Source organism: Bombina bombina, chromosome 3 (genome assembly GCF_027579735.1).
Source record: "Bombina bombina isolate aBomBom1 chromosome 3, aBomBom1.pri, whole genome shotgun sequence".
NCBI classification, from domain to species: Eukaryota; Metazoa; Chordata; class Amphibia; order Anura; family Bombinatoridae; genus Bombina; species Bombina bombina.
In genome coordinates, this window is record NC_069501.1 from 854,879,586 (window position 1) to 854,906,686 (window position 27,101).

A 27,101-nucleotide genomic window follows, 5' to 3' on the forward strand; every position below is an offset into this window, starting at 1 on the left:
TCTTTTAGATAAGTTCTAATGGGCTAACAACAATTTTCACAATCTATGTGAACAATCTAAAAAAACAAGTATTACTGGATTATTTACATGATACACTGTACCATTGGAGCGCCTTCTAATTTTTATATTACAATACGCCAAACTTACTTTTGTCTGCCAAGTCCATTCGGAAAAGGGGGGTCCTAGAATGCAACGGCTTTACTGCACACCATCACAACTAAATTCAAATGGTTCTAGTGTTTCAGTGACCTCACAACAATGCGTATACATCCTCTTTTAGACCTCCGTACCTCCGACTGATTTCGAGTTCTGCTGCTTGTTTATTCCATGGTTGACAGGTAATACACTAGCACACACGAAAATCTCTGGATCTATGATTGCACTCAATTGGTCAAAAAAAACCCAAAAAAAAAAACAGTATGATGAGGAGCCCTGGATCACTGAAGCTACTTAAAACTTAGCTTTTATTGTGCAGCGGGCTGTGAGAGCAGCATGCTTTGTTATATCTGTGTTTTTTCACTTATATCCATAATTTTTAAGATTACTGAGCGAGGGCTTATACAACTGCTATAAGCTCCACCCCCTCTTCTTCGCACTTTTTTTCACAGTCTCCTTCAGGCTGGCTCTCACTCAGCAGCACTCCTGCTGCATGGTTTTGCATGAACCTGGACTTCTCTCTCTCTCATTCTCATTTTCATTTTGGCCACAATTTAGAGGTTAGGGTGGTGAGTACTGTCACAAGAGCTGAGGTGAAATTGAAGTAAGGCTAGTTTGTAGTTTATCCAAATACCTATATTAACTTTGGTAAACCGGACTTACTCCCCCCCCCCCCCCCCAAACGTATCAAACCAATTAGAAGGGAGATCTACGGATCATATCCAACCTCAATTTATTTATTTTATTTTCAAAACTATTCTTGTGTGTCAAATTAACCAGTTATGTACTAATTGTGCCCCTCAACTTTCACATGTTAATCAGTCGGTGGCATTTTCTGCACCTAATAGAAATTTCTGCCTTATACTTGTATATGTTACATAGGGGGAGTCCACAGATTTTTCTCCTGAATTTAAATTTAATCTCCACAAAACTATGTCTGAGTTTTTGGCGGTTATCCCTAAGTTAAGTAAGCATAAGTGCAAATCTGGGGATTTCTCCTCTGCTAAATTTCTAAATTTACAGGGCTCTTTTGCTCAAGTACAGATTCCTGCTATTTTACATGGTTCTGACTGTTGATTCATGTTCAGAAATTTCTGAAGGGGAAAATTCCTCTAAGGACATAGAACTTGTAGCTGAACCTGAATCGGATTCTACTTTTAGGTTCAAGGTAGCACACATTTGCACTCTCTTGCAGGAGGTGCTTAATACTTTTGGTATCACAGAAACCAATTCTGCAGAACTTAAACCTTTTTTTAAAAGAAAATAATGAAGTTTTCAAAGCTACGCCAAAACCTGCTAAAGTTTTTGAGGTTCCGGATTTAGTATCTGACTACATTGCTAAGGAATGGAAGAAACCTGGCATTTTTAGAGATCCAATGGACCGAAAATCTGAGTCCCTCCTAAGAAAGCTCTTCTACCAGACAGGCCTGTAGTTGCCATCACCTGTGTGGCTGCCGCTGTGTCACTCTGGTGTGATTTGTGATTCTCTATCTCAGATTGTCTTAGATCAATCCTATGAGGATGTTCACAATTGCATCATGTCCTTATAGATGGCTATTGATTTTTTTTGTGATGCTGTTTTTGACATTATCACGATTGGCATCAATAATATGTCCATTACTATTCTGTTAAAGGGATACTGAACCCAAATTTTCTTTCAGATAGAGCATGCAATTTTAAGAAACTTTCTAATTTACTCCTATTATCTATTTTTCTTTGTTCACTTGGTATCTTTATTTGAAAAAACAGGAATGTAAGCTTAAGAGCTTCCCCTTCTTTGGTTCAGCACCTAGGTAGCGCTTGCTGATTGTTTTCCTAAATGTAGTCACCAATCAGCAAGAGCTATCCAGGGTGCTGAACCAAAAATGAGCCGGCTCCTATTCTTACATTCATGCTTTTTCAAATAAAGATAAGAGAATGAAGAAAAAATGATAATAGGAGTAAATTAGAAAGTTGATCATGAAAGAAAACATTTGGGTTCAGTATCCCTTTAAGGTGTGCCTTATGGCTCCAATCTTGGTCAGCTGACATGGTCTCAAAAAACAGACTAATGACTATCTTTTGAAGGAAAGATTCTCTTTGGTTCTTAATTGGAGGGAAAGGAGCTTTTCTCACTCAGGATAAAAAAATCTAAGGGAAAGAACAGATGAGGAAACCGTTTTTTTTCCTTTCGCTCCCCAAGAGATCAGACATTTTTTCCCTCTCAGAAGCCTGAGTATTCCAAGCCCTCTTTGAAATCTGGATCATCATGGTCTAAGAACAAGGTCCTTATCTGTTATTGGGCAGATTAAGCCTTTTTCAGGAGACCCGGTTCCATTAAAGGGACACTGAACCCAGTTTTTTTCTTTCATGATTCAGATACATCATGACATATTAAGCAACTTTCTAATTTACTCCTATTATCAATCTTTCTTCGTTCTCTTGCTATCTTTATTTTAAAAGCAGGAATGTAAATCTTAGCAGCCAGTCTATTTTAGGTTCAGCACCATGGATAGTGCTTGCTTATTGGAGGCTTACATTTACCCACCAATAAACAAGCATAACCCAGGTTCTCAATAAAAAATAGGCTGGCTCCTATGCATCACATTCCTGCTTTTTAAATAAAGATAGCAAGAGAACGAAGAAAAGTTGATAATAGGAGTAAATTAGAAATTTGCTTCAAATTGCATGCTCTATCTGAATCATGAAAGAAAAAAAAATTGGGTTAAGTGTCTCTCTTTAAGTTCAAGATCATTGGGTCTTAAACACCATCTACAAAGGCTATCGAATAGGATTGTGTTCCAGACCTCCCTGGGATCACTTTCATCTGTCTCATTTTGCAAAGATTCCAGAAATGGTGAATGCCTTTTTTTCAATGTGTTACGGATCTAAAGGACACAGGAGTAATTGTTCCTGTTCCCATATCTTAACAGAGACAAGGGTTCTACTCCAACCTTTTCATCATCCCCAAGAAAGAGGGTTCTTTCAGATCTATTCTGGACCTAAAGGTCTTAAACAAATTTGTTTGAATTCCCACCTTCAAGATGGAAACTATTCAATCAATCCTTCCCTTAATTCAACAGGATTAATTTATGTCTACAATAGACCTAAATTATGCATATCTGCATATTCCTTTTCACAAAGATCATCATCAGTTTTTGAGATTTGCCCTCCTTGACAGCCACTTCCAGCTTTTGGTGCTTCCCTTTGGTCTGGCCATAGCTTCCTGCATTTTCACAAAGGTGTTGTTAGCACTCTTGGCAGCACTCAGAGCCCAGGGAATCTCAGTACATGGGCAATATATTGGTCCAGGCTCATTTTCTCTTTTTGGCTATCTCTCATACTCCGAAACTACTCTCCTTGCCACGGGTAGCTCGATTTTTAGTTTTCGATCATGACAAAGCAGTTCTCTGTACAAAATATGATTTACTTCCCAAGGTAAACTTCTAGTTTGTCCATTTTTCTGGTCCTTGAATGGATCAAAAGGCTACGGCTGTTGCTTTAGTTTCTTGGTTTAAACAGTCCATTCATAAGGCTTACCTGGTAGCAGGAAAGCCGCCTCCTAAGAGGATAACTGCCCATTCTACTAGATCTGTTTCTACTTCTTGGGCCTTAAAAAAGGTACCATCTGGAACAGATCTGCAAGGCTGCAACCTTGTCTTTTATTTCCACATTTTACAAATCCTACTTTTTTCCTACATTGGTGTATCCGGTCCACGGCTTCATCCTTACTTGTGGGATATTCTCAATCCCTACAGGAAGTGGCAAAGAGAGCACACAGCAAAGCTGTCCATATTGCTCCCCTCAGGCCCCGCCCCCCCAGTCATTCTCTTTGCCGCTCTAACTAGTAGCATCTCCACGGGGGTGGTAAAGAGTATGTGCTGTTAGTTGCAGTTTTTTATATCTTCTATCAAGAGTTTGTTATTTTAAAATAGTGCCGGCTTGTACTATTTACTCTGCAGCAGAAAGTGATGAAGATTTCTGCTGAGAGGAGTAGGATTTTAGCACCAGTAACTAAAATCCATTGCTGTTCCCACGTAGGACTGTTGAAACCAGAGAACTTCAGTTGGGGGGAACAGTTTGCAGGCTTATTTGCTTCAGGTATGATCAGTCATTTTTCTAACAAGACCAAGTAATGCTAGAAGACTGTCAGAAATCCCCTCTGGGATAGGTAAGCCATTTTTCTTAGACTCTGTATAAAATTATGGCTTATATTAAGGGCTCTATGCTGGTTGACACTATTGTGGGCTAAATCGATTGCTTTTTAGCATGTTTGAAGTATAAATAAGGTGTTTTTTCAGACTTTGAAACACTTATGGGGTTTAATATTACGCCTGGCAGTTACTTAGACACCTAATCTAGTCAGAAAGGCCCCTCCACTCTGGAATGTAGAGGGAGGAGGCCTCATTTTCGCGCCTCAATTGCGCAGTTGTTTTCACTAGGCAGTTCATGCAGCTTCACGTGGGGAGTCCAGAGGCTTCAGAAAGGACTTCAGAGAGGCTTATTTATTTCTTAAATAATCCCTAAGGAAGGTAAAGGCCGCAGTAGAGACTGTAGTGTTTTTAACCGGTTAACTGCTGTTATTAGCTCCGGTTTGGGCATTAAGGGGTTAATTGGTTTGAAAATTTGTGTGCAATCTTCTCAAAGCATTAAGACACTGTGGTGAAAATTTCATTAAAATCGGATGTTTATTTGATGGTTTTCTGATGTTTCAGTAATAAAGTGTGCACTTTTATTATTTAAAGAGACAGTAACGTTTTTGTCAAAATTAATTTTTATTGCATTGAAGTTCTGTCTAAGTCTGTCAAACATGTCTGACCCTTCAGATAGCCAATGTTCTGTATGTTTAAAGGCCAAGGTGGTTCCCCCATTAAATTTATGTGTGAAGTGTGCCATAGCGTCCAAACAGCTTAAGGACTGTACAATCACGCTTAAAGATGTAGCCCAAGATGATTCTTTATCTGAAGGTAGTGAAGATAGCTCGCTATCCCCTCCTTCTGTGTCAACACCAGCTATGCCCGCGCAAGCGATGCCCAGTACATCTAGCGCTCCAATTGCTATTACTATGCAGCAGTTAGCAGCAGTAATGGATAATTCTCTCGCAGCATTTTTATCCAAACTGCCAGCTTTTCCAAGGAAGCGTGATTGCTCATTTTTAAATACAGAAAATGAGCAAGCAGACGCAGAGGATAATTTATCTGTAGTGCCCTCACATCAATCTGACTTGGCGGTGAGGGAGGGCCTGTCTGAGGGAGAAATTTCTGACACAGGAAAAATTTCTCAGCAGGCAGAGCCTGATACCATAGCATTTAAATTTAAGCTAGAACACCTCCGCGCCCTACTTAAGGAGGTCCTAGCTACGCTTGATGATTGTGACCCCTTGGTGGTCCCAGAAAATTTGTATAAAATGGATAAATTCTTAGCGGTCCCAGTACACACTGATGTGTTTCCGATACCCAAGAGGGTGGCGGATATAGTGAATAAGGAGTGGGAGAAGCCAGGTGTACCTTTTTGTTCCCCCTCCTATATTTAAGAAAATGTTCCCAATTGTTGACCCCAGAAGGGACGCGTGGCAGACGGTCCCCAAGGTAGAGAGGGCAGTTTCAACGCTAGCTAAGCGCACGACTATACCAATAGAAGACAGTTGCGCTTTCAAAGATCCTATGGATAAAAAATTAGAAGGTTTACTTAAGAAAATTTTTGTTCAACAAGGTTTTCTTCTTCAACCAATTTCTTGTATTATTCCTGTAACCACTGCAGCGGCTTTTTGGTTTGAGGAACTAGAAAACTCGCTCCAGAAGGAGACTTCTTATGATGAAGTTATGGACAGAATTCACGCCCTGAAGTTGGCTAATTCTTTCATTACAGTTAGCTAAATTAGCGGCGAAAAATTCTGGTTTTGCAATCGTGGCACGCAGAGCGCTTTGGCTAAAATCATGGTCGGCGGACGTGTCGTCCAAAACAAAATTGCTTAATATTCCTTTCAAGGGTAAGACCCTATTCGGGCCAGAGTTGAAAGAAATTATTTCAGATATCACCGGGGGAAAGGGCCATGCCCTTCCACAGGATAGACCTTTCAAAGCTAAAAATAAGTCTAATTTTCGTTCCTTTCGCAATTTCAGGAACGGACCGGCTTCTACCGCATCCCAGCCCAAACCAGCATGGAAACCATTGCAAGGCTGGAACAAGGGTAAACAGGCCAAGAAGCCTGCTGCTGCTGCCAAGACAGCGTGAAGGGGTAGCCCCCGATCCGGGACCGGATCTAGTAGGGGGCAGACTTTCTCTCTTTGCTCAGGCTTGGGCAAGAGATGTTCCGGACCCCTGGGCTCTAGAAATTGTCTCTCAGGGGTATCTTCTAGAATTCAAGGACCTTATTCCAAAGGGAAGGTTCCACATGTCTCGCTTGTCTTTAGACCAGATAAAGAGACGGGCATTCTTACATTGCGTAGAAGACCTTTTAAAGATGGGAGTGATACACCCAGTTCCAACAGCAGAACAAGGACTGGGTTTTTACTCAAACCTGTTTGTAGTTCCCAAAAAGGAAGGAACTTTCAGGCCAATTCTGGATTTAAAAATCAACAAATTCCTCACAGTTCCATCATTCAAAATGGAAACCATTTGGACAATTTTACCAATGATCCAGGAGGGTCAATATATGACTACCGTGGACTTAAAGGATGCGTACCTGCATATTCCTATCCACAAAGATCACCATCAGTTCCTAAGGTTCGCCTTTCTGGACAAGCATTACCAGTTTGTGGCTCTTCCCTTCGGATTGTCCACTGCCCCCAGAATTTTCACAAAGGTGCTAGGGTCAATTCTAGCGGTGCTAAGGCCAAGGGGCATTGCAGTAGCACCTTACCTAGATGACATCTTAATACAAGCGTCGTCCTTTCACAAAGCAAAGGCTCATACGGACATTGTTCTAGCCTTTCTAAGGTCTCACGGGTGGAAGGTGAACATAGAAAAGAGTTCCCTGTCCCCGTTCACAAGGGTTCCCTTCCTGGGAACAATAATAGACTCGATAGAAATGAAGATCTTTCTGATGGAGGTCAGGAAGTTAAAACTTTTAAACACTTGTCGAGTTCTTAAATCCATTCCTCAACCCTCCATAGCTCAGTGCATGGAGGTAATAGGACTAATGGTTGCGGCAATGGACGTGGTTCCCTTTGCTCGAATTCATTTAAGACCACTGCAACTGTGCATGCTCAAACAGTGGAATGGGGATTATGCAGATTTGTCCCCCCAAATACAAATGGACCAGAAAACCAGAGACTCACTCCTCTGGTGGTTGTCTCAGGATCACCTGTCTCAGGGAATGAGTTTCCGCAGACCAGAGTGGATCATTGTCATGACCGACGCCAGCCTCTTAGGCTGGGGTGCGGTCTGGGAGTCCCTGAAAGCTCAGGGTCTTTGGTCTCGGAAAGAATCTCTTCTCCCGATAAACATTTTGGAATTGAGAGCGATATTCAATGCGCTCCAGGCATGGCCTCAACTAGCAGAGGCCAAATTCATCAGATTTCAGTCGGACAACATGACGACTGTAGCGTACATCAATCATCAGGGAGGAACAAAGAGTTCCCTGGCGATGAGGGAGGTATCCAAGATCATCAAATGGGCAGAGGATCACTCCTGCCATCTATCAGCAATTCACATCCCAGGAGTGGACAACTGGGAAGCCGATTATCTGAGTCGTCAGACTTTCCATCCGGGGGAGTGGGAACTTCACCCGGAGGTTTTTGCCCAGTTAACTCGACTATGGGGCCTTTCAGATCTGGATCTGATGGCGTCACGTCAGAACTCCAAAGTTCCACGTTACGGGTCCAGGTCCAGGGATCCCAAGGCGACATTGGTAGATGCCTTAGTGGCGCCTTGGTCATTCAATCTAGCTTATGTCTTTCCACCGTTTCCTCTTCTCCCCCGGCTAGTAGCCAGGATCAAACAGGAGAAGGCTTCGGTAATTCTAATAGCTCCTGCGTTGCCACGCAGGACTTGGTATGCAGACCTGGTGAATATGTCATCGGTTCCACCATGGAAGCTACCTTTGAGGCAGGACCTTCTAATCCAAGGTCCATTCAAACATCCAAACCTAGTTTCTCTGCAACTGACTGCTTGGAGATTGAACGCTTGATTCTAGCTAAGCGTGGGTTTTCGGAATCAGTTATAAATACTCTGATTCAGGCTAGAAAGCCTGTCACCAGGAAAATTTAACATAAGATATGGCGGAAATATCTTTGTTGGTGGGAATCCAAGGGTTACTCATGAAGTAAGATTAGGATTCCAAGGATACTATCTTTTCTCCAAGAAGGATTGGAGAAAGGTCTGTCAGCTAGTTCTCTAAAAGGACAGATATCTGCTCTGTCTGTTTTGTTGCACAAGCGTCTGGCAGCCGTGCCAGATGTTCAGGCGTTCATACAGGCTTTAGTCAGAATCAAGCCTGTCTACAGACCTGTGGCTCCTCCATGGAGTCTAAATTTAGTACTTTCAGTTCTTCAAGGGGTTCCGTTTGAACCTCTGCATTCCATAGATATTAAGTTACTATCTTGGAAAGTTTTGTTTTTGGTTGCTATTTCTTCTGCTAGAAGAGTTTCTGAATTGTCTGCCTTTAAGTGTAATTCACCCTATCTGGTGTTTCATACAGATAAGGTCGTTTTACGTACCAAGCCTGGTTTTCTTCCAAAAGTGGTTTCCAATAAGAATATTAACCAGGAAATAGTTGTTCCTTCTCTGTGTCCTAACCCAGTTTCTAACAAGGAACGTCTGTTACACAATCTTGATGTGGTTCGTGCTTTGAAGTTTTATCTAAAAGCAACTAAAGACTTCAGACAAACATCGTCCTTGTTTGTCGTCTATTCTGGCAAGAGGAGAGGTCAAAAGGCGACTGCGACCTCTCTGTCTTTCTGGCTGAAAAGCATCATCCGGTTGGCTTATGAGACTGCTGGAAGGCAGCCTCCTGAACGTATTACAGCTCACTCTACTAGAGCTGTGGCTTCCACATGGGCTTTCAAGAATGAGGCTTCTGTTGAACAGATCTGTAAGGCAACGACTTGGTCTTCACTGCATACATTTGCCAAATTTTACAAATTCGATACTTATGCTTCTTCGGAGGCTTTTTTTGGGAGAAAGGTTTTACAAGCAGTGGTGCCTTCCGTTTAGGTTACCTGACTTGTTCCCTCCCTTCATCCGTGTCCTAAAGCTTTGGTATTGGTTCCCACAAGTAAGGATGAAGCCGTGGACCGGATACACCAATGTAGGAGAAAACAGAATTTATGTTTACCTGATAAATTTCTTTCTCCTACGGTGTATCCGGTCCACGGCCCACCCTGGCATTTGGTCAGGTTTAAATTTTTTTTTTGTAAACTACAGTCGCCACTGCACCCTATGGTTCTCCTTTTTCTCCTAACCGTCGGTCGAATGACTGGGGGGGCGGAGCCTGAGGGGAGCTATATGGACAGCTTTGCTGTGTGCTCTCTTTGCCACTTCCTGTAGGGATTGAGAATATCCCACAAGTAAGGATGAAGTCGTGGACCGGATACACCGTAGGAGAAAGAAATTTATCAGGTAAACATAAATTCTGTTTTTTTTATGTTTTTTTGCTTCCTCCAAAGCTGCTTTTGGCAGAAAAGTCCTTCAGGCCACAGTGTCTGGCAAATAGGAACTGCCTATTTTCTTGTCCCACCCATCCTTAACATGGACTCTCAGCTTGAAGGGACAGTCAACACCCGAATTTTTGTTGTTTTATGTTGAAAATAATTTTATTCATGAATTTTTACATATACATTAAACAGTGGTCACAAGTTCCAACATTCACAGGTCACTCGGTACATAGAAAGAACTCTGCATTCAAGTATAATAGGATATACAGATTTATAGTTGTCTCAACCCCCCTGAGGAGTTTAGTGATGCTGTTCCATGTATGTTTTGCTTGGCCTAGTCTATTCCCGCCCCCCCCCCCTCCTCCTCAAGGCTTCATAGTAATGTATAAAGGGCTCCCATTGTTAATTTTTGTTGTTTTAAAAGATAGATAATCCCTTAATTACCAATTCCCCAGTTTTGCATAACCAACACAGTTATAATTATACATGTTTTACCTCTGTAATTACCTTGTATCTAAGCCTCAGCAGACTGCCCTCTTATTTCAGTTCTTTTGACAGACTTGCATTTTAGCTAATCAGAGCTGTCTCCATGGTAAATTCACGTGCATGAGCTTAATGTTATCTATATGAAACACGTGAACTAATGCCCTCTAGTGGTGAAAAACTATCAAAATGCATTTAGATTAGAGGCAGCCTTCAAGGTCTAAGAAATTAGTATATGAACCTCCTAGGTTTAGCTTTCAACTAAGAATAGAGAACAAAGCAAAATTGGTGATAAAAGTAAATTGGAAAGTTGTTTAAAATTAGATGCCCTATTTGAAACATGAGTTTTTTTTTTACTTGACTGTCCCTTTAAGTATTACTTTGAACATGTTATGGATCTTGTGAGGGGTTTTGACCATATCCCACTTGTTATGGATCACTTATGAACTCTCATCATCCCGAAACTAACTAATTTATCAGGTAAGCATAAATTTTGTTTTTGTTTTAAACTAATTGAAAAATATTGTTAACTATTTTTGAACAATTCAAAATAGCCTCAAAACCTAAGACCGTTTAACTTCTTTTGAACAAACCTTAATTTAGGTCGTAAGATAACGCTATAAACAAAATTTCATGTCTTTTTCAGAGGAGAAGATTTATGAATTTTTATAAAACAGTGCATACTAAATAAAATGCCCACCAAACCCTGTATTATATGGCTTTCATATTGCACATACTAAAGCTCAATATAGACCTTTATAACTTTCTGAAGTTTCATGAAAATGTTTATTTCAAGATGGTGGCCGTGCCACAAACGTTGACCGGTATATTGTCTTTGGGGTCATGTCTATGTGTACTATGCTGTAACATTGTTGAATATTGTAAAAATTGTGCAAAAACTGCACGTTTATGTAAACAAATAACAATAAAAAGGTTAACAGCTTGCGGAATCAATGTAGATTTTTGAGAAATCATGATTTAAACAGCCATGGTTAGAAGACCTGGGAACAGATATGCAACATTTTGGTTCATTGCACTCAGTGGTGTGAGAGAACATCTTTAAAGATTTTCTCACAATCCAAGATGGCAGCAACACCATGTGACCGATGCACTTCTCTTGAACAGTGGTAAATCTATGTCACAGCAGCAGTTAACACAGCAAATTTCATATCTGTAACATAAGCGGTTCTGGAGAAGAAGATTTTCAATTGTTTGTCAAAAATTGTTGCAAAAAGCAATATGGCTCCTAGACCATATGACAAATGACTCCAATGTTGCATAAGAAGTAGCGCAACATTAGTCTGTACAAGCATACCTGAGTTCAAGAGTTTAGCACAAGCAGTTAATGTTTTATGGGCAATATAAAAAGTGGCTGAATAATTAATAAAAAATAAAAAAAAGTCCTGACATTAACAATATAGGTTGTTCAGCAACTTGGTTGCTTTGCCACCTAATTATTATTCACTTATTTATATCCTACATTTGCTATTGCAGCTCCATTATTTTTGGTATCTAAAGTTAATGTCTGACCACACTACGATATATCATGAACGTCCCTGGAAAACATGCATTCCTTACACAATGATTCTCATCTGTTGGCAGGCTTTCTACTTTTTTCTTTTTAATTTGAAATATTGTCCCGAATATACAAAGGCTTCAATCACACTACCAGCATATGACCTTCTGTACTCCTCTCTCAATACTTCCACACACCTACATCTTTTCTAGAACTGCACATGTTCTGTGCAAAGCTCTGCTATAAACATATAGGGTTAGGAAACATATATCCTATTTTTTTAATGTCTCTCCTCTGCTCCCTCGTGTCTTCACAGCCAAGCGGGGAAAATGTTATTTCTCTTGTTAAGTGTGTTCAGTCCACGGGTCATCCATTACTTATGGGATATATTCTCCTTCCCAACAGGAAGTTGCAAGAGGATCACCCAAGCAGAGCTGCTATATAGCTCCTCCCCTCACATGTCATACCCAGTCATTCTCTTGCAACCCTCAACAAAGAAGGAGGTCGCGAGAGGAGCTGGAGTTTTTACTTAACTATTCTTCAATCAAAAGTTTGTTATTTTAAATGGCACCGGAGTGTGCTGTTTTTCTATCTCAGGCAGTATTTGGAAGAAGAAACTGCCTGCGTTTTTTATCTATGATCTTAGCAGGCGTAACTAAGATCCACTGGCTGTTCTCGACATTCTGAGGAGTGGGGTAACTTCAGAAACTGGGAATAGCATGCGGGGTCCTCCGCAAATGAGGTATGTGCAGTACTTTATTTTCTGGGAATGGAATTGACTAAGAAAATACTGCTGTTACCGTATGATGTAAGTACAGCCTTAAATGCAGTAGTAGCAACTGGTATCAGGCTGATAAATGTATGCGCAGTCGAGTTTTATTCTAGGGACTAGAATTTGACTGAGAAAATACTGTTAACACTGAAATAATACCTAAGCCTTCTCTGCAGTGGTAGCGACTGGTAGCAGGCTTAGTGATAGCTTTGCATGACATTGAAAAATGTTGTTTTTTAATAAAACATTTACTGGAATGTTATTCGTTTTTTGTGAGGTACTTTGGTGATAAATCGCTTTGGGCATGTTTTTTTCCACATGGCTAACATATTTTTCTGCATGGAAACAGTTATATCAGGGCTCCCACTGTTGTGATTGGAGTGGGAGGGCCCTTGTTTTAGCGCCTTGTTGCGCAGTTAAAATTATTGCACAGTCTTTCTGCTTCTTCCTCCTTGATCCAGGACGTCTCTAGAGAGCTCAGGGGTCTGCAAATTTCATTTGTGAGGGAGGTAATCAGTCACAGCAGATCTGTGACAGTGTGTTGACTGTGATTAAAAGCGTTAAATCTTAATTGATATCTGTTTTATCCGTTTTGGGTATCGAGGGGTTAATCATCCTTTTGCTAATGGGTGCAATCCTCTGCTAATAGTACACTTCTTGTTAAGAATTGTTTAATTATATCTGTATTTTTGAAGCGCTGCAGCTTTTTTTATATTGCTTGTAAAACTTATTGATAGTGATTTCCAAGCTTGTTAGTTTCATTGCTAAGTCTGTTTTAAACATGTCTGATTCAGAGGAAGCTGTTTGTTCATCATGTTCAAAAGCCAATGTGGAGCCCAATAGAACGATGTGTACCAATTGTATTGATATTGCTTTGAATAAAAGTCAATCTGTACCGATAAAGAAGCTATCACCAGACAGCGAGGGGGAAGTTATGCCGCCTAACTCTCCTCACGTGTCAGTACCTGCGTCTCCCGCTCGGGAGATGCGTAGGATTGAGACACCTAGTACATCTAGGCCCTTGCAAATCACTTTACATGATATGGCTAATGTTATGAAAGAAGTATTATATAATATGCCCAAATTAAGGGGCAAACGTGATAGCTCTGGGTTAAGGACAGAGCGCGCTGATGACACGAGAGCCATGTCTGATACTGCGTCACAACTTGCAGAACATGAGGACGGTGAGCTTCATTCTGTCGGTGACGGTTCTGATTCGGGGAGACCGGATTCAGAAATTTCAAATTTTAAATTTAAGCTTGAGAACCTCCGTGTGTTACTAGGGGAGGTATTAGCGGCTCTGAATGATTGCGACACGGTGGCAATTCCAGAGAAATTGTGTAGGTTGGATAGATACTATGCGGTACCGGTGTGTACTGACGTTTTTCCTATACCAAAAAGACTTACAGAAATTATCAGTAAGGAGTGGGATAGACCCGGTGTGCTTTTTTCCCCTCCCCCGATATTTAGAAAAATGTTCCCTATAGACGCCACCACACGAGACTTATGGCAGAGGGTCCCTAAGGTGGAGGGAGCAGTTTCTACGTTAGCCAAGCATACCACTATCCCGGTGGAGGATAGCTGTGCTTTCTCAGATCCAATGGATAAAAAATTAGAGGGTTATCTTAAGAAAATGTTTGTTCAACAGGGTTTTATATTGCAGCCTCTTGCATGCATTGCGCCTGTCACGGCTGCAGCGGCATTCTGGTTTCAGATGCCGTAGTACATCTAACCAAACTTACGGCTAAAAATTCCGGATTCGCCATACAGGCGCGCAGAGCGCTCTGGCTTAAATCCTGGTCAGCGGATGTAACTTCCAAGTCTAAACTACTTAACATTCCTTTCAAAGGGCAGACCTTATTCGGGCCCGGCTTGAAGGAAATTATTGCTGACATTACGGGAGATAAGGGCCACGCCCTTCCTCAGGACAGGGCCAAACCAAAGGCCAAACAGTCTAATTTTCGTGCCTTTCGTAACTTCAAGGCAGGAGCAGCATCGACTTCCTCCGCTCCAAAACAGGAAGGATCTACTGCTCGTTACAGACAAGGTTGGAAAGGCAACCAGTCATGGAACAAGGGCAAGCAGGCCAGAAAGCCTACTCCCACCCCTAAGACAGCATGAAGTCAGGGCCCCCTATCCAGAGGCGGATTTAGTGGGGGGCAGACTTTCTCTCTTTGCCCAGGCTTGGGCAAGAGATGTGCAGGATCCCTGGACGTTAAAGATTATATCTCAGGGATACCTTCTGAATTTCAAATCCTCTCCTCCACAAGGGAGGTTCCATCTTTCGAGGTTATCGACAAACCTAGTAAAGAGAGAGGCATTTCTACAATGTGTACAAGACCTCTTAATCATGGGGGTGATCCACTCAGTTCCGCGATCGGAACAGGGACAAGGATTTTACTCAAATCTATTTGTGGTTCCCAAATAAGAGGGAACCTTCAGACCAATCTTGGACTTAAAGATCTTAAACAAATTCCTAAGGGTACCATCGTTCAAGATGGAAACCATTCGAACCATCCTACCCATGATCCAAGAGGGTCAATATATGACCATGGTGGACTTAAAGGATGCTTACCTTCATATACCGATTCACAAAGATCATTATCGGTACCTGAGGTTTGCCTTTCTAGACAGGCATTACCAGTTTGTGGCTCTTCCCTTCGGGTTAGCCACGGCCCCGAGAATTTTTACGACGGTTCTGGGCTCACTTCTGTCGGTACTAAGACCACGAGGCATAGCGGTGGCTCCGTACCTAGACGACATTCTGATACAAGCGTCAAGTTTTCAGAATGCAAAGTCTCATACAGAGATAGTTCTAGCATTTCTGAGGTCGCATGGGTGGAAAGTGAACGTGGAAAAGAGTTCTCTGTTACCACTCACACGGGTTCCTTTTCTAGGGACTCTTATAGATTCTGTAGAGATGAAGATTTACCTGACGGAGTCCAGGTTATCAAAGATTCTCAATGCTTGCCGTGTCCTTCATTCCATTCCAAGCCCATCGGTAGCTCAGTGCATGGAGGTAATCGGCTTAATGGTAGCGGCAATGGACATAGTGCCATTTGCGCGCCTGCATCTCAGACCGCTGCAACTATGCATGCTCAGTCAATGGAACGGGGATTACTCAGATCTGTCCCCTTTGCTAAATCTGGACCAGGAGACCAGAGATTCGCTTCTCTGGTGGTTGTCACTGGTTCATCTGTCCAAAGGAATGACCTTTCACAGGCCAGATTGGACGATTGTAACAACGGATGCCAGCCTTCTAGGCTGGGGAGCAGTCTGGAATTCCCTGAAGGCTCAGGGATCGTGGACTCAGGAGGAGAAACTCCTCCCAATAAACATTCTAGAATTAAGAGCAATATTCAATGCTCTTCTGGCTTGGCCTCAGTTAGCAAAGCTGAGGTTCATCAGATTTCAGTCGGACAATATCACGACTGTGGCTTACATCAATCATCAAGGGGGAACCAGGAGTTCCCTAGCGATGTTGGAAGTCTCGAAGATAATTCGCTGGGCAGAGTCTCACTCTTGCCACCTGTCAGCGATTCACATCCCAGGCGTAGAGAACTGGGAGGCGGATTTCCTAAGTCGCCAGACTTTTCATCCGGGAGAGTGGGAACTTCACCCGGAGGTATTTGCTCAACTGATTCGTCGTTGGGGCAAACCGGATCTGGATCTCATGGCATCTCGCCAGAACGCGAAGCTTCCTTGTTACGGATCCAGGTCCAGGGACCCGGGAGCGGTGCTGGTAGATGCATTAGCAGCCCCTTGGGTTTTCAACATAGCTTATGTGTTTCCACCATTTCCGTTGCTACCTCGGCTGATTGCCAGGATCAAACAGGAGAGGGCATCGGTAATTCTGATAGCACCTGCGTGGCCACGCAGGACCTGGTATGCAGACCTAGTGGACATGTCGTCCTGTCCACCATGGTCTCTTCCTCTGAGGCAGGACCTTCTAATTCAGGGTCCTTTCAACCATCCAAACCTAATTTCTCTGAGGCTGACTGCCTGGAAATTGAACGCTTGATTCTATCAAAGCGTGGGTTTTCGGATTCGGTTATTGATACATTAATACAGGCTCGGAAACCTGTGACAAGAAAAATTTACCATAAGATATGGCGTAAATATTTATATTGGTGCGAATCCAAGAGTTACTCATGGAGTAAGGTTAGGATTCCTAGGATATTAGCTTTTCTACAAGAGGGTTTAGAAAAGGGTTTATCCGCTAGTTCGCTAAAGGGACAGATTTCAGCTCTGTCTATTCTTTTACACAAACGTCTGGCAGAGCATCCAGACGTCCAGGCCTTTTGTCAGGCTTTGGCTAGAATTAAGCCTGTGTTTAAAGCTGTTGCTCCTCTGTGGAGCTTAAACTTGGTTCTTAAAGTTCTTCAGGGTGTTCCGTTTGAACCCCTTCATTCCATTGATATTAAGCTTTTATCTTGGAAAGTTTTGTTTTTGATGGCTATTTCCTCGGCTCGAAGAGTCTCTGAGTTATCTGCCTTACATTGTGATTCTCCTTATCTGATCTTTCATTCAGATAAGGTAGTTCTGCGTACTAAACCTGGGTTTTTACCTAAGGTTGTTTCTAACAGGAATATCAATCAAGAGATTGTTGTTCCATCATTATGTCCTAATCCTTCTTCAAAGAAGGAAAGTCTTTTGCATAATCTAGACGTGGTCTGTGCTCTGAAGTTCTACTTACAGGCAACTAAAGATTTTAGACAAACTTCTTCTCTGTTTGTCGTTTACTCTGGACAGAGGAGAGGTCAAAAGGCTTCGGCTACCTCTCTCTCTTTTTGGCTTCGTAGCATAATACGTTTAGCCTATGAGACTGCTGGACAGCAGCCTCCTGAAAGAATTACAGCTCATTCCACTAGAGCTGTGGCTTCCACCTGGGCCTTTAAGAATGAGGCCTCTGTTGAACAGATTTGCAAGGCTGCAACTTGGTCTTCACTTCATACTTTTTACAAATTTTACAAATTTGACACTTTCGCTTCTTCGGAGGCTGGTTTTGGGAGAAAGGTTCTACAGGCAGTGGTTCCTTCTGTTTAATGTTCCTGCCTTGTCCCTCCCATCATCCGTGTACTTAGCTTTGGTATTGGTATCCCATAAGTAATGGATGACCCGTGGACTGACTACACTTAACAAGAGAAAACATAATTTATGCTTACCTGATAAATTTATTTCTCTTGTAGTGTGTTCAGTCCACGGCCCGCCCTGTCTTTTTCAGGCAGGTTCTAAATTTTAAAATTATAACTCCAGTCACCACTGCACCTTATAGTTTCTCCTTTCTCGTCTTGTTTCGGTCGAATGACTGGATATGACGTGAGGGGAGGAGCTATATAGCAGCTCTGCTTGGGTGATCCTCTTGCAACTTCCTGTTGGGAAGGAGAATATATCCCATAAGTAATGGATGACCCGTGGACTGAACACACTACAAGAGAAATAAATTTATCAGGTAAGCATAAATTATGTTTTTTTTATTTTTAATAGGCTGATGTTTCAGGGTAACCGGTATAGGTTCTACTTTTACTAAACACTCCCTTTTAATACCTGTGTCTATGTAATCATATTTTTTGGCTTCTGGGAATAATGAGGAAAGAGAGCCAGAGTGGTATTTTAAAACCTTTTGATTGTGGCTGAATAATAAAAAATTAAAAAAAAGTACTGACCTTAACAATATAGGTTGTTCAGCAACTTGGTTGCTTTGCCACCTAATTATTCCTATCACTGATCAATAATCTGAATTGCCTTAATTATTTAAAAAAAAAAAAAAGCATTTGATAGTCTGGCCCTTCAGAAGGCATTGAAATATCTGTGTCTCTCTTGATAGTGAAATACTTATTTCTATTTATAGCACATACAATTAGTGTTGACATATCAGTGTTTTGTTTTTTATTCAAGCCTCTCCACATACCTCATCCACTCCCAACATAAACAGTGTGAGAAATGCAGACTCCAGAGGATCTCTCATTAGCACTGATTCAGGAAATAGTCTTCCAGAAAGGAACAATGACAAAAGCAGTTCTCTAGACAAGGTGAGTCTATTGCTTCCCCCCTTTTTTTTTTTGGTAACTAGAGAGGGAGTGGGCTGAAGATGTTTTCTTATTACACGTGTCCTGCTCAGAATATGTTGTCTATGTTACTAAAACTGACTGGATGGCAAGTGACTAGTAGATAAGTTATCAAGAATCTGATCATTCTGTCGCTTATCTGGAATTCATTGATATCTCTATTTTTTTAGATTACATTAGTCATTTTTGAGGGTTCTTTTTCTTCTTCTACAAAAATGGGAAATGTCATCATTTTGGGCTTCTGTCTGTAGCACTATCGAGGATTATATATATAGTAGCATGTGCTGATAATAAGTATAACAATTTGACTAAATAGTTTCTAAATCATACATTAAACATTGATAAATTATAAATCAAGTAATGCTCTACATGGACCATTGCTTCTCAACACCAATCATCGCTAGTTATTGTGAACGACTCTCAGGAGTCCAAGCAGAAACATTCAAAAATTCTTGTCTGCTGAAACATAAGTTGAAACCCATTTCCCTGGCCCATAAACTCATTGATATTGCACATGGATGTCATGTTTTCACACAGGATAAACAGCATATGCTTTTTCTGTACACAGTGCCATAGATCCACCTCCTTCACTGTCCAGGTGAGTTGCAGCTACAGTTTTATCAGTTTGACGAAAGATGATTAAAAAAATCATCAAAGGAGCAAAATACACTTCTGGCTAAGGAGCTCCTAGTTTTTAGAAATAATGTTTGCTGTATCAGAATTGGTTTCTTCCCCAGTTCTTTGGTTTTTGGTCTTAAAGGGATAGAAAGGTCAAAATTGAAATGTTCATTAGTGCATTTCAATTTAAAACAGAATCATATTTTGCAATATACTTTCATTAGCAAAAATGCTTCTAGTAAATTGTATTGCTTTTTTTCAGCAGCATAAGCACATATCCTGTGAGGGCCGTGCACCAGTATTCAAGCTCAGAGAACTGGCCGTGGTGTGTATTGAGTCTGTTGTTTCTATGAATACATAATTTGTATCATACAAGCAACTGCTGACTCTTGGAGAAGGTGTGCTGTATGAATGCTGGTGCATGGGCCCTCACAGCATATGTGCGTTTGCAGCTAAAAAACGCTTACCAGAAGCATTTCTTTCATAAAATGATGATGTCCTCCATAACATATGGGGCATATTTCCCGCCACTAGTAGGGAAATATATCCCATGTGTTATGGAGGACTGTGGACCATCATTGCAGAAGAAAAGACTTTATCAGGTAAGCAAAGATTTAGTTTTTTGCTAATGGAAGTCTATTGCAAAAATGGTTCTATTTAAAGCTGAAATCGGCCTATGCACATTTTAGTTTTGACCTTTCTAACTTCTTAATGACTATTTTGTTTCCAATACCTTAAAATGCTAGTACATACCTGCTGCATAAATTACTGTTTAATTATCCAGTTTATTTGCTTTTCAGTCAGAATATGCATAATTCTATCGTCTTTCCTAAAGAAATAAACTATTTCTTCCCATTTTATTTCTTCAAATTCCATATTTTGGTTCATCACCTTGGTAAAGTTTGGAAACTAGTGATTAAAACCTTTTATCTCCATTAAAGTATAAGGATATATTCTATGTTACCACCAGTTTCCAAACTTTACCACCTCAATGGAAACTAGGCCTAAGTAGGGAAATGGCAATCGAGTTCTTATTCCACTATTTAAAATCCTTCTATTAACACTCTTACTTGAACACCAGAAATTGAATTGAATGAAATTGAATGCATTATTTTAGCATGCCTCTTGGTATATAAAGTAAATGGTGTTGGGGGCTATCTCTATTAATACAATGTAGAAGATAACTTTGCTTTGTGCATGAATAAATATAATGCTCCCTTTTATCTGATATCTGTCCAAATCTTATTGTAGCAGACAAACTTGTTGCTGTAAAATGCAAATACACATTTAAGAATAGTTTATTACACTCTATATTTTAACAATAATGAACACATTTTAACATGAAGTCTTTAAGTTGTTTATTAGTGCCATACCAGGTCAGTTAATAACAACCAAAAATATGAAAGATGCCTAGTTCTTGCCTCTTCCCAAATATCTGTGTTATGGTCTCATCCAAAGATCTAAAGTCCTGAGTAAATAATGTATTTTTTTCAGGTTTATTGTGATTATGGTTGGCAGCATATTTCCAAAAGTTCATTGATTTTTTTTTTTATTTTTTTTTGTGTGCGCGCAAAACTGCAAGTATAGAAATGCTAAATAAACTCAGGACTTTTTAGCTTCCAACAGTAATATGTTATGTGCTAACCATCTGTTTAGTACTTAGAGGCATAGTTGTTTCTTATGTCTTCAGGTTACATATATCCCCTAAATGTTGTCATGCTCATTGGGGTCATAACACAGAATTTTATCTCAAATTATAGGTCATGGGGCTTCAAAAAGAAAATGTTTCATACAGCTGACTATTATTTCTACACAAGTCACATTGTCAGGATGGGGATCATTTTGGAATGGTCTCAAAAGTCAGAAATAGTTTTCTTAGAATGCTACCAAGCCCATATTAGAGATCAGAACAGTTTTAATTGCTCTGAATTATGTAACTTCTGATGACTTAATTAGACATAAAAGTAAAATTAAATTTTCATGATTCATATAGAGTATACATAAAAAAAAAAACTTTTCCATTCTCTTACATTATACAATTTACTTAGTTCTTTGCTATCATTTGTCGAAGAACATCCCTAGATCAAATCTTTGAGTGTCTTGAGCACTTTGGGCCAGATTTATTGTTGAATCCGGCTGCAGGCTCACTTGAGTGAACTTGCAGCCAAGAGTTAAGAGGCAGTGGTCATAAGATCGCTGCTTCTTAACCCACTTCACCAACGGGGAGGCATTGCACGCTAGCCATAGTGTGCAATGACAAATGTGGGGAGGTGATGCAGGGCGGACAGGGGCGAAGATGTACGCCCCCATCTGCTGAACTTTGATAAATCTTTTTTTAACTATTGTATTCACTTTTATACACTAGATGGCAGCAGTTTCCTACATTGTATAACATTGAAAAAACTACTGCCATATCGTTCTCAAAATAAGCAAACTCTGGAGCATTTATTAGCTCTTCAACAAGAGAACAAAGTAAGTGTGATTATGAAGGTTTATTAGGAAGTGTTTTTTTAAATACTTTTTATATCTGAATTATGAAAATTATGTTTTTATTTTAATCACTATGTTAAGGTTTAATCTAGCCACATGATGCCCTCATTCTGGGGTTTTAGAATCATCAATCTATCCAGGGTCATGGTCAAAACCAAAGATTAATTAGAAAATAGCCTAAATCCCAAAATATGCAGTCTACTGTTTTAAGAACCATTTGGTTTAACAACCTTAATTTGCTTGCATCAGTGGCTTGGTTGCTTAAAGGGACAGTATGCATACATTTTCATTTAACTGCATGTAATAGACACTTCTATAAAGAATAATATGCACAGATACTGATTATAAACATCCAGTGTAAAACCTTTTAAAACTTACTTAGAAGCTCCCAATTTAGCACTGTTGATGCGATTTAAGCTGGGCCACCCACTGAAAGGGACTGAAAGCAGAACCTACCCCCTCCCCTGCATATGAAATAGACCCAATATACAAACATAAGCAGTCTGAAGTCTGTATGCATCATTATACATCTAAAACTTTGGGGCTTGGTTAGGAGTCTGAAAATCAGCACAATGTTATTTAAAAGTAAGAAAAACTATATATTTTTACCAAAACACATCCAGATTGGCTATATAAATGTATCATCTACAAAACAATTATTCAAAGAAAGTTACTACTGTTTTGTTTTTGTTTGTTTTGTTTTTACTTTTTTCTCTCTATATGATGTTGTTGGGGTAAGTAAAATTAAAATCTCCTCCAGGCTTCCTTATCTGTTACCCACATTTTGGATACAAACAAAAATGGTTAACCTATATCTGGATCATGGGACAAATTTACTTTTCTTTCCTATGGCATGGAGAGTCCACGTCGTCATTCCAATTACTCATGGGATATTCAACTCCTGGCCAGCAGGAGGAGGCAAAGAGCACCCCAGTAAAGCTGTTAAGTGTAATTGCCTTACCCATAAACCCCAGTCATTCTCTTTGCCTCTGTCAATTGAGGTTGTGCGAAGATGGTGTCTTAAGCTATTTAATCATTTTATGGGTACTTTTCCCTGCAAGTAAGGATTAGGGGCTATGCTGTGTCCATGTCAATCTCTTTAGTAAGAGTAATGGTGGCTATTAGCAGTTAGAAAGTGGCTTTACTTTTTTGTTTTATTTTGTTTAAATGCTTAGTTATTTTGTTTTCATTTTAGTGTAAATTGCAATGCAATTCAGTGTAGTTAATTTCAGTGTAAATTGCATAATGACAAAATTATAATTCTCTTTTTAATAATTTGGTATTGTAATTTGCTATGACTTCTATGCTTGTATTATGCAATATTTTAATTATTCAATAAATACTGGAATTTTATAAAATAGTTCATCTTTAAGCTTTTTTTTGTAATAAATATAGATTAAGACAAATTTAATACAGCAACATTTTTAAATGACTGTTCTCCTATCCAGATTTTTCTTTTTCCAAGTTTTAATAACCAAGATTTGCCTTAAATTGATGTTATTGTTACTTGGTTTTATTCTTTTGTGTTTATTGTTTCAGTTTTTATTGTGGCTATTTGATTTAAATCAACTGATTTTTTTTGTAATCACTAATTGTAATAAAAACACAAATTAAATCAAATGGACAGTCTAGTCAAAAATAAACTTTCATGATTCAGATAGGGAATGTAATTTTAAAGAACTTTCCAATATACTTCTATCATCAATTTTGCTTTGTTCTCTTGGTATTCTTAGTTGAAAGCTACATTTAGGTTGCCTCTTATCTGAATGCATTTTGACTGATTTTCAAAACTAGAGGGCGTTAGTTCATGTATGCCATATAGATAACATTGTGCTCACACACGTGGAGTTACCTAAGAGTCAGCACTGATTGGCTAAAATGCATGTCTGTCAAAAGAACTAAAATAAGTGGACAGTCTGCAGAGGCTTAGATACAATGTAATCACAAAAGTAAAAAGTATTACACTGGGGAATGTGTAATAAAAGAATTATATGTCTAATAAAGGGATTATCTGTCTTAATAAACAATAAAAATTCTGGTGTAGACGGTCCCTTCAAGCAGAAGTGTTGTCCCACGTGTAAAATCACTGCAGTATTCCTTGCAAGAATAAACACATTTTCATTTCAATCTAAAGATACTGCAAAAAGAGTGACAGTGCTGAAATTTGTTCCATTACCAAATAATTTACAAAGGTGTATAATTGATTATTTTCTGATAAGGTAAAAAGTTATTTTTTTTAATTTATTTTTTTAATACTGAGCTTTCTTATAATGTTTAATATCATTCAGTACCACTAAATAATTGGCATAAACAGTTGACCAATTACTGAACAACCATAGTGTTTTAGTGAGTAAAAAATGGTTTCTGTGACCAAAGTCTCATTTACTGTAATCACTGTTTAGGTCTATAGTGAATAACATATCCTCCTCAAATCCAACATGCCTTCATGATGCAGAAGGAGAAACTCCTGAGACGACATTCTGCATATGCTATGAGCGCTTTTGGAGAGGAAGAGGAAGTCATGTGTACTACTAAGAAAAATCGTTATACTGTGGATTTTTCCCTATTGTCTGTCCCTCTACTCTCCGAGAACATTTTGCAAGCAGCGGGTTCCCCTGTTATACAAGAAGTATATTTGTGTTTTTTCTCTTGAGTTTGCAGTAGTCCAGTCTTTCTCTTTGGGTTTTTGAGGTTGTTTTGCCACAAGCTTGGATCAGATTATATACGTTTGCGTAATTTATCTTATTATCTAAATATAAGTTAGCATTTCCTCTGGCAGTGATACAGTGATAAGCTTCCTTCAAGGTCACATGCTTGATGGCAAAACCTTTCTTACCAGTGTGTTTTTGCAGTGCTTGTAGTGTTTGTTTATCTTTTTATTATTGTTAACCTTCACTTCAGTACCTTTAAAAAATCAATGTACACGCTGTTTTTAAACAAAATATTTATTCAGGTAGACCTCTTTTTTTTTTTTTTTTTTTTAATTATGGTGCCATTTTTAAATAGCAGACCTGATTACTATGAAGGAAGGAAATAAAATGCACAACATATACATAATTTTGAGTGGAACAGACACCTTGTTGTAAAAGGGAATCGTGCTCCTAGTTATTATAAATATGATGGTGATTAACCATTCAGAGCCATTCTAGAGTTATTTAACTAGTTGTTTGCAAAAATAGCAGTTAAGCTTTTAAATGATGTCTTTGGAGTATCGGCAGGTTAATGAGATATATATATCAACACAGTTGAGCTATAAAAGTGTGTCCATTAATACCATTGGCTGCCAGCGATGACAGTGTGCATACCTCAATATGTAGGAACAGTATTTCCATTTCCTGAATACTTTTGAACGTTGCTCATTGCAGAGTAGTTGAAATGCATTATTTGAGGGCGTTAAGTTATTTACCAGAGTTTGTAACAAGAAAATAGCTGACCAAGAAGATGTGTGTATTGCTGTGCATGTATAATTCTTTGTCCCTAGGTAGATAACCAGTAACAAATACTTGTTTATTCTTTTTACTCCCCAGAATCAGCATGGCGGCACTTTAGGAAACTCATTAGTGCGTTGTGACAAATTGGAGCAAGCAGAAATTAGAAGTTTACTTATGTGTTTCCTTCATATTTTGAAAAGCATGTCTGATGGTAAGTATACCTTGTGGTTGTGGCTTAAAGGGACGGTGTAAATGTTCTGCGCTTTACCTGCTGGAGTTTATTAAATTATTTAAAAATAACAATAGGCTTCTTTCTTTTCACACATACCCCCTATCCCCCTACTCCTGATCACAACATGTATATTTACTCATATTTAGCATATAATAGCTAGCTTATATCTCATATCTAGTACATATTAACAAGTCTATATAACGAAATGTATTGTTATATATCCTACAAAAATAAAAATCGATGTTAAGCATTTGAGACCCTTGAGTGGTCTCCTTATGTTCATGGTTGCCTTCTTCAGCTCTCTACTTTTTATTTGTAATGACAGATCCAAAAGTAGCCTTATAGGGTATATAGAAGGCATATAGTCTGGCAGGCAAAAGTTCTGTTCCCTAATTGTCCTGTAAAATGTCTTAAAACCTTTCTTTGTAAGCCTTGTTTAGCTTTTGTTAAATACATAAATTCAAATAATTTATTTGTATAGCTTTTTCTTGACATATGTGCTTTGTATGCCTTAATTTGAATCTCAAATTATTTTTTTTTTAAATAGCTTATACGTTTGTTGCGACATATGCAATAGCTACTTTTCCTGTTGAAATCTCCTTATATGTTAAATATTTCAGCAGTAGTACTAGCTACAGAAAAGCTATGTAAGCAAGAGACATCAGAGAAAACAAGCCTCCAAGTGTGGCAAGAGACATCGGAGAAAACAAGCCTCCAAGTGTGTGTGTGGGGGGGGGGGAGCAATCCCAGCCATTTGTAAGGGGTAATTCTAAATTAAGTTTAAAGGGACAGAAAATACCTTGTAATTAGCAGACATTTCTGTTGTATTGTGATAGATAAGCTGGTTTTCATTAGCCAAACTCCACTCACAATTTACCTTATTTGGAGGAGCCAATCTGAGCTTTAGTCTACAGAAATCAAGGATCAAGCTAGTATAAATTAGTTGTTTTTGCAGTTGCTATCTGTTAAAGCCACTTAGAGACCGATATATGGCAGATTATGCTTCAGACGTCAGCAGATGCATTCAAAATTCTGAGAATTACATGAAAAGGGGCAAAATAAATAAATTTAAATATATTGCAAAGTTGTTTCATTGTGCATAACTAAACATTTTATGGAAAAGTCTCATGTTATTTACTGTCCTTTTTTAAATACAATGACCTCTTCTCTTCTTGTCTGAGTATACTGCCCCTTTAAACTTCTATGTTACCACACCGAGGAAATAGAAGATTATAAATCTTTTCCCATCAGTTTGTTTAAATTTATCAATTCCATTTTTTAAAACTTTATGTTTTGGGCTTAGTTGTAGACTGTGCAAGCAGAGCTGATATTTATTTTGTGAGATGTTTTAGTGGGTTTGAGTTTAGATAATTATATTTAACCCTCCATAACACAGGCAGACAAGCAAATTAGAGGTGTCATATGTACATAACCATCAGTCATTGGCTGTGGTCTAAAAATAAATTATATTTAATTATAATTGTTGTTGTTATTATTGTTATTATTATTAATAATAATGTATTCTTATGTATACAGAGCAGTAACACACTAAAATATAGGTAACAGTGTTGCACACAACAATGTCACACTTCTTTACATAAAACACTATTGTACAGCTTAAAATACAACAGGAATGTGACTACACATAATGTAAAGATATATATATATATATATATATAAATTACTTAAAGGGTGTGCAGGGGCCTTTAATGCAGCATGCCCCTGTCTGTTCCTGCTCTAAATGATTGAGCAGCTGCAGG

The 27,101-nt window shown here is 39.2% G+C and overlaps 1 protein-coding gene across 3 annotated transcripts in view; it reads left to right on the plus strand.

The window, feature by feature from the left end:
- Window positions 1–27,101, plus strand: part of DOCK9 (dedicator of cytokinesis 9) — a 736,189-nt gene that overhangs the window by 517,611 nt on the left and 191,477 nt on the right. For all 3 annotated transcript variants that reach the window (XM_053707819.1, XM_053707821.1, XM_053707820.1), the window contains exons 34-35: window positions 18,401–18,534; window positions 25,206–25,320. In XM_053707819.1, coding sequence (XP_053563794.1) covers window positions 18,401–18,534; window positions 25,206–25,320 — 249 coding nt within the window. The remainder of the gene's footprint in view (window positions 1–18,400; window positions 18,535–25,205; window positions 25,321–27,101) is intronic.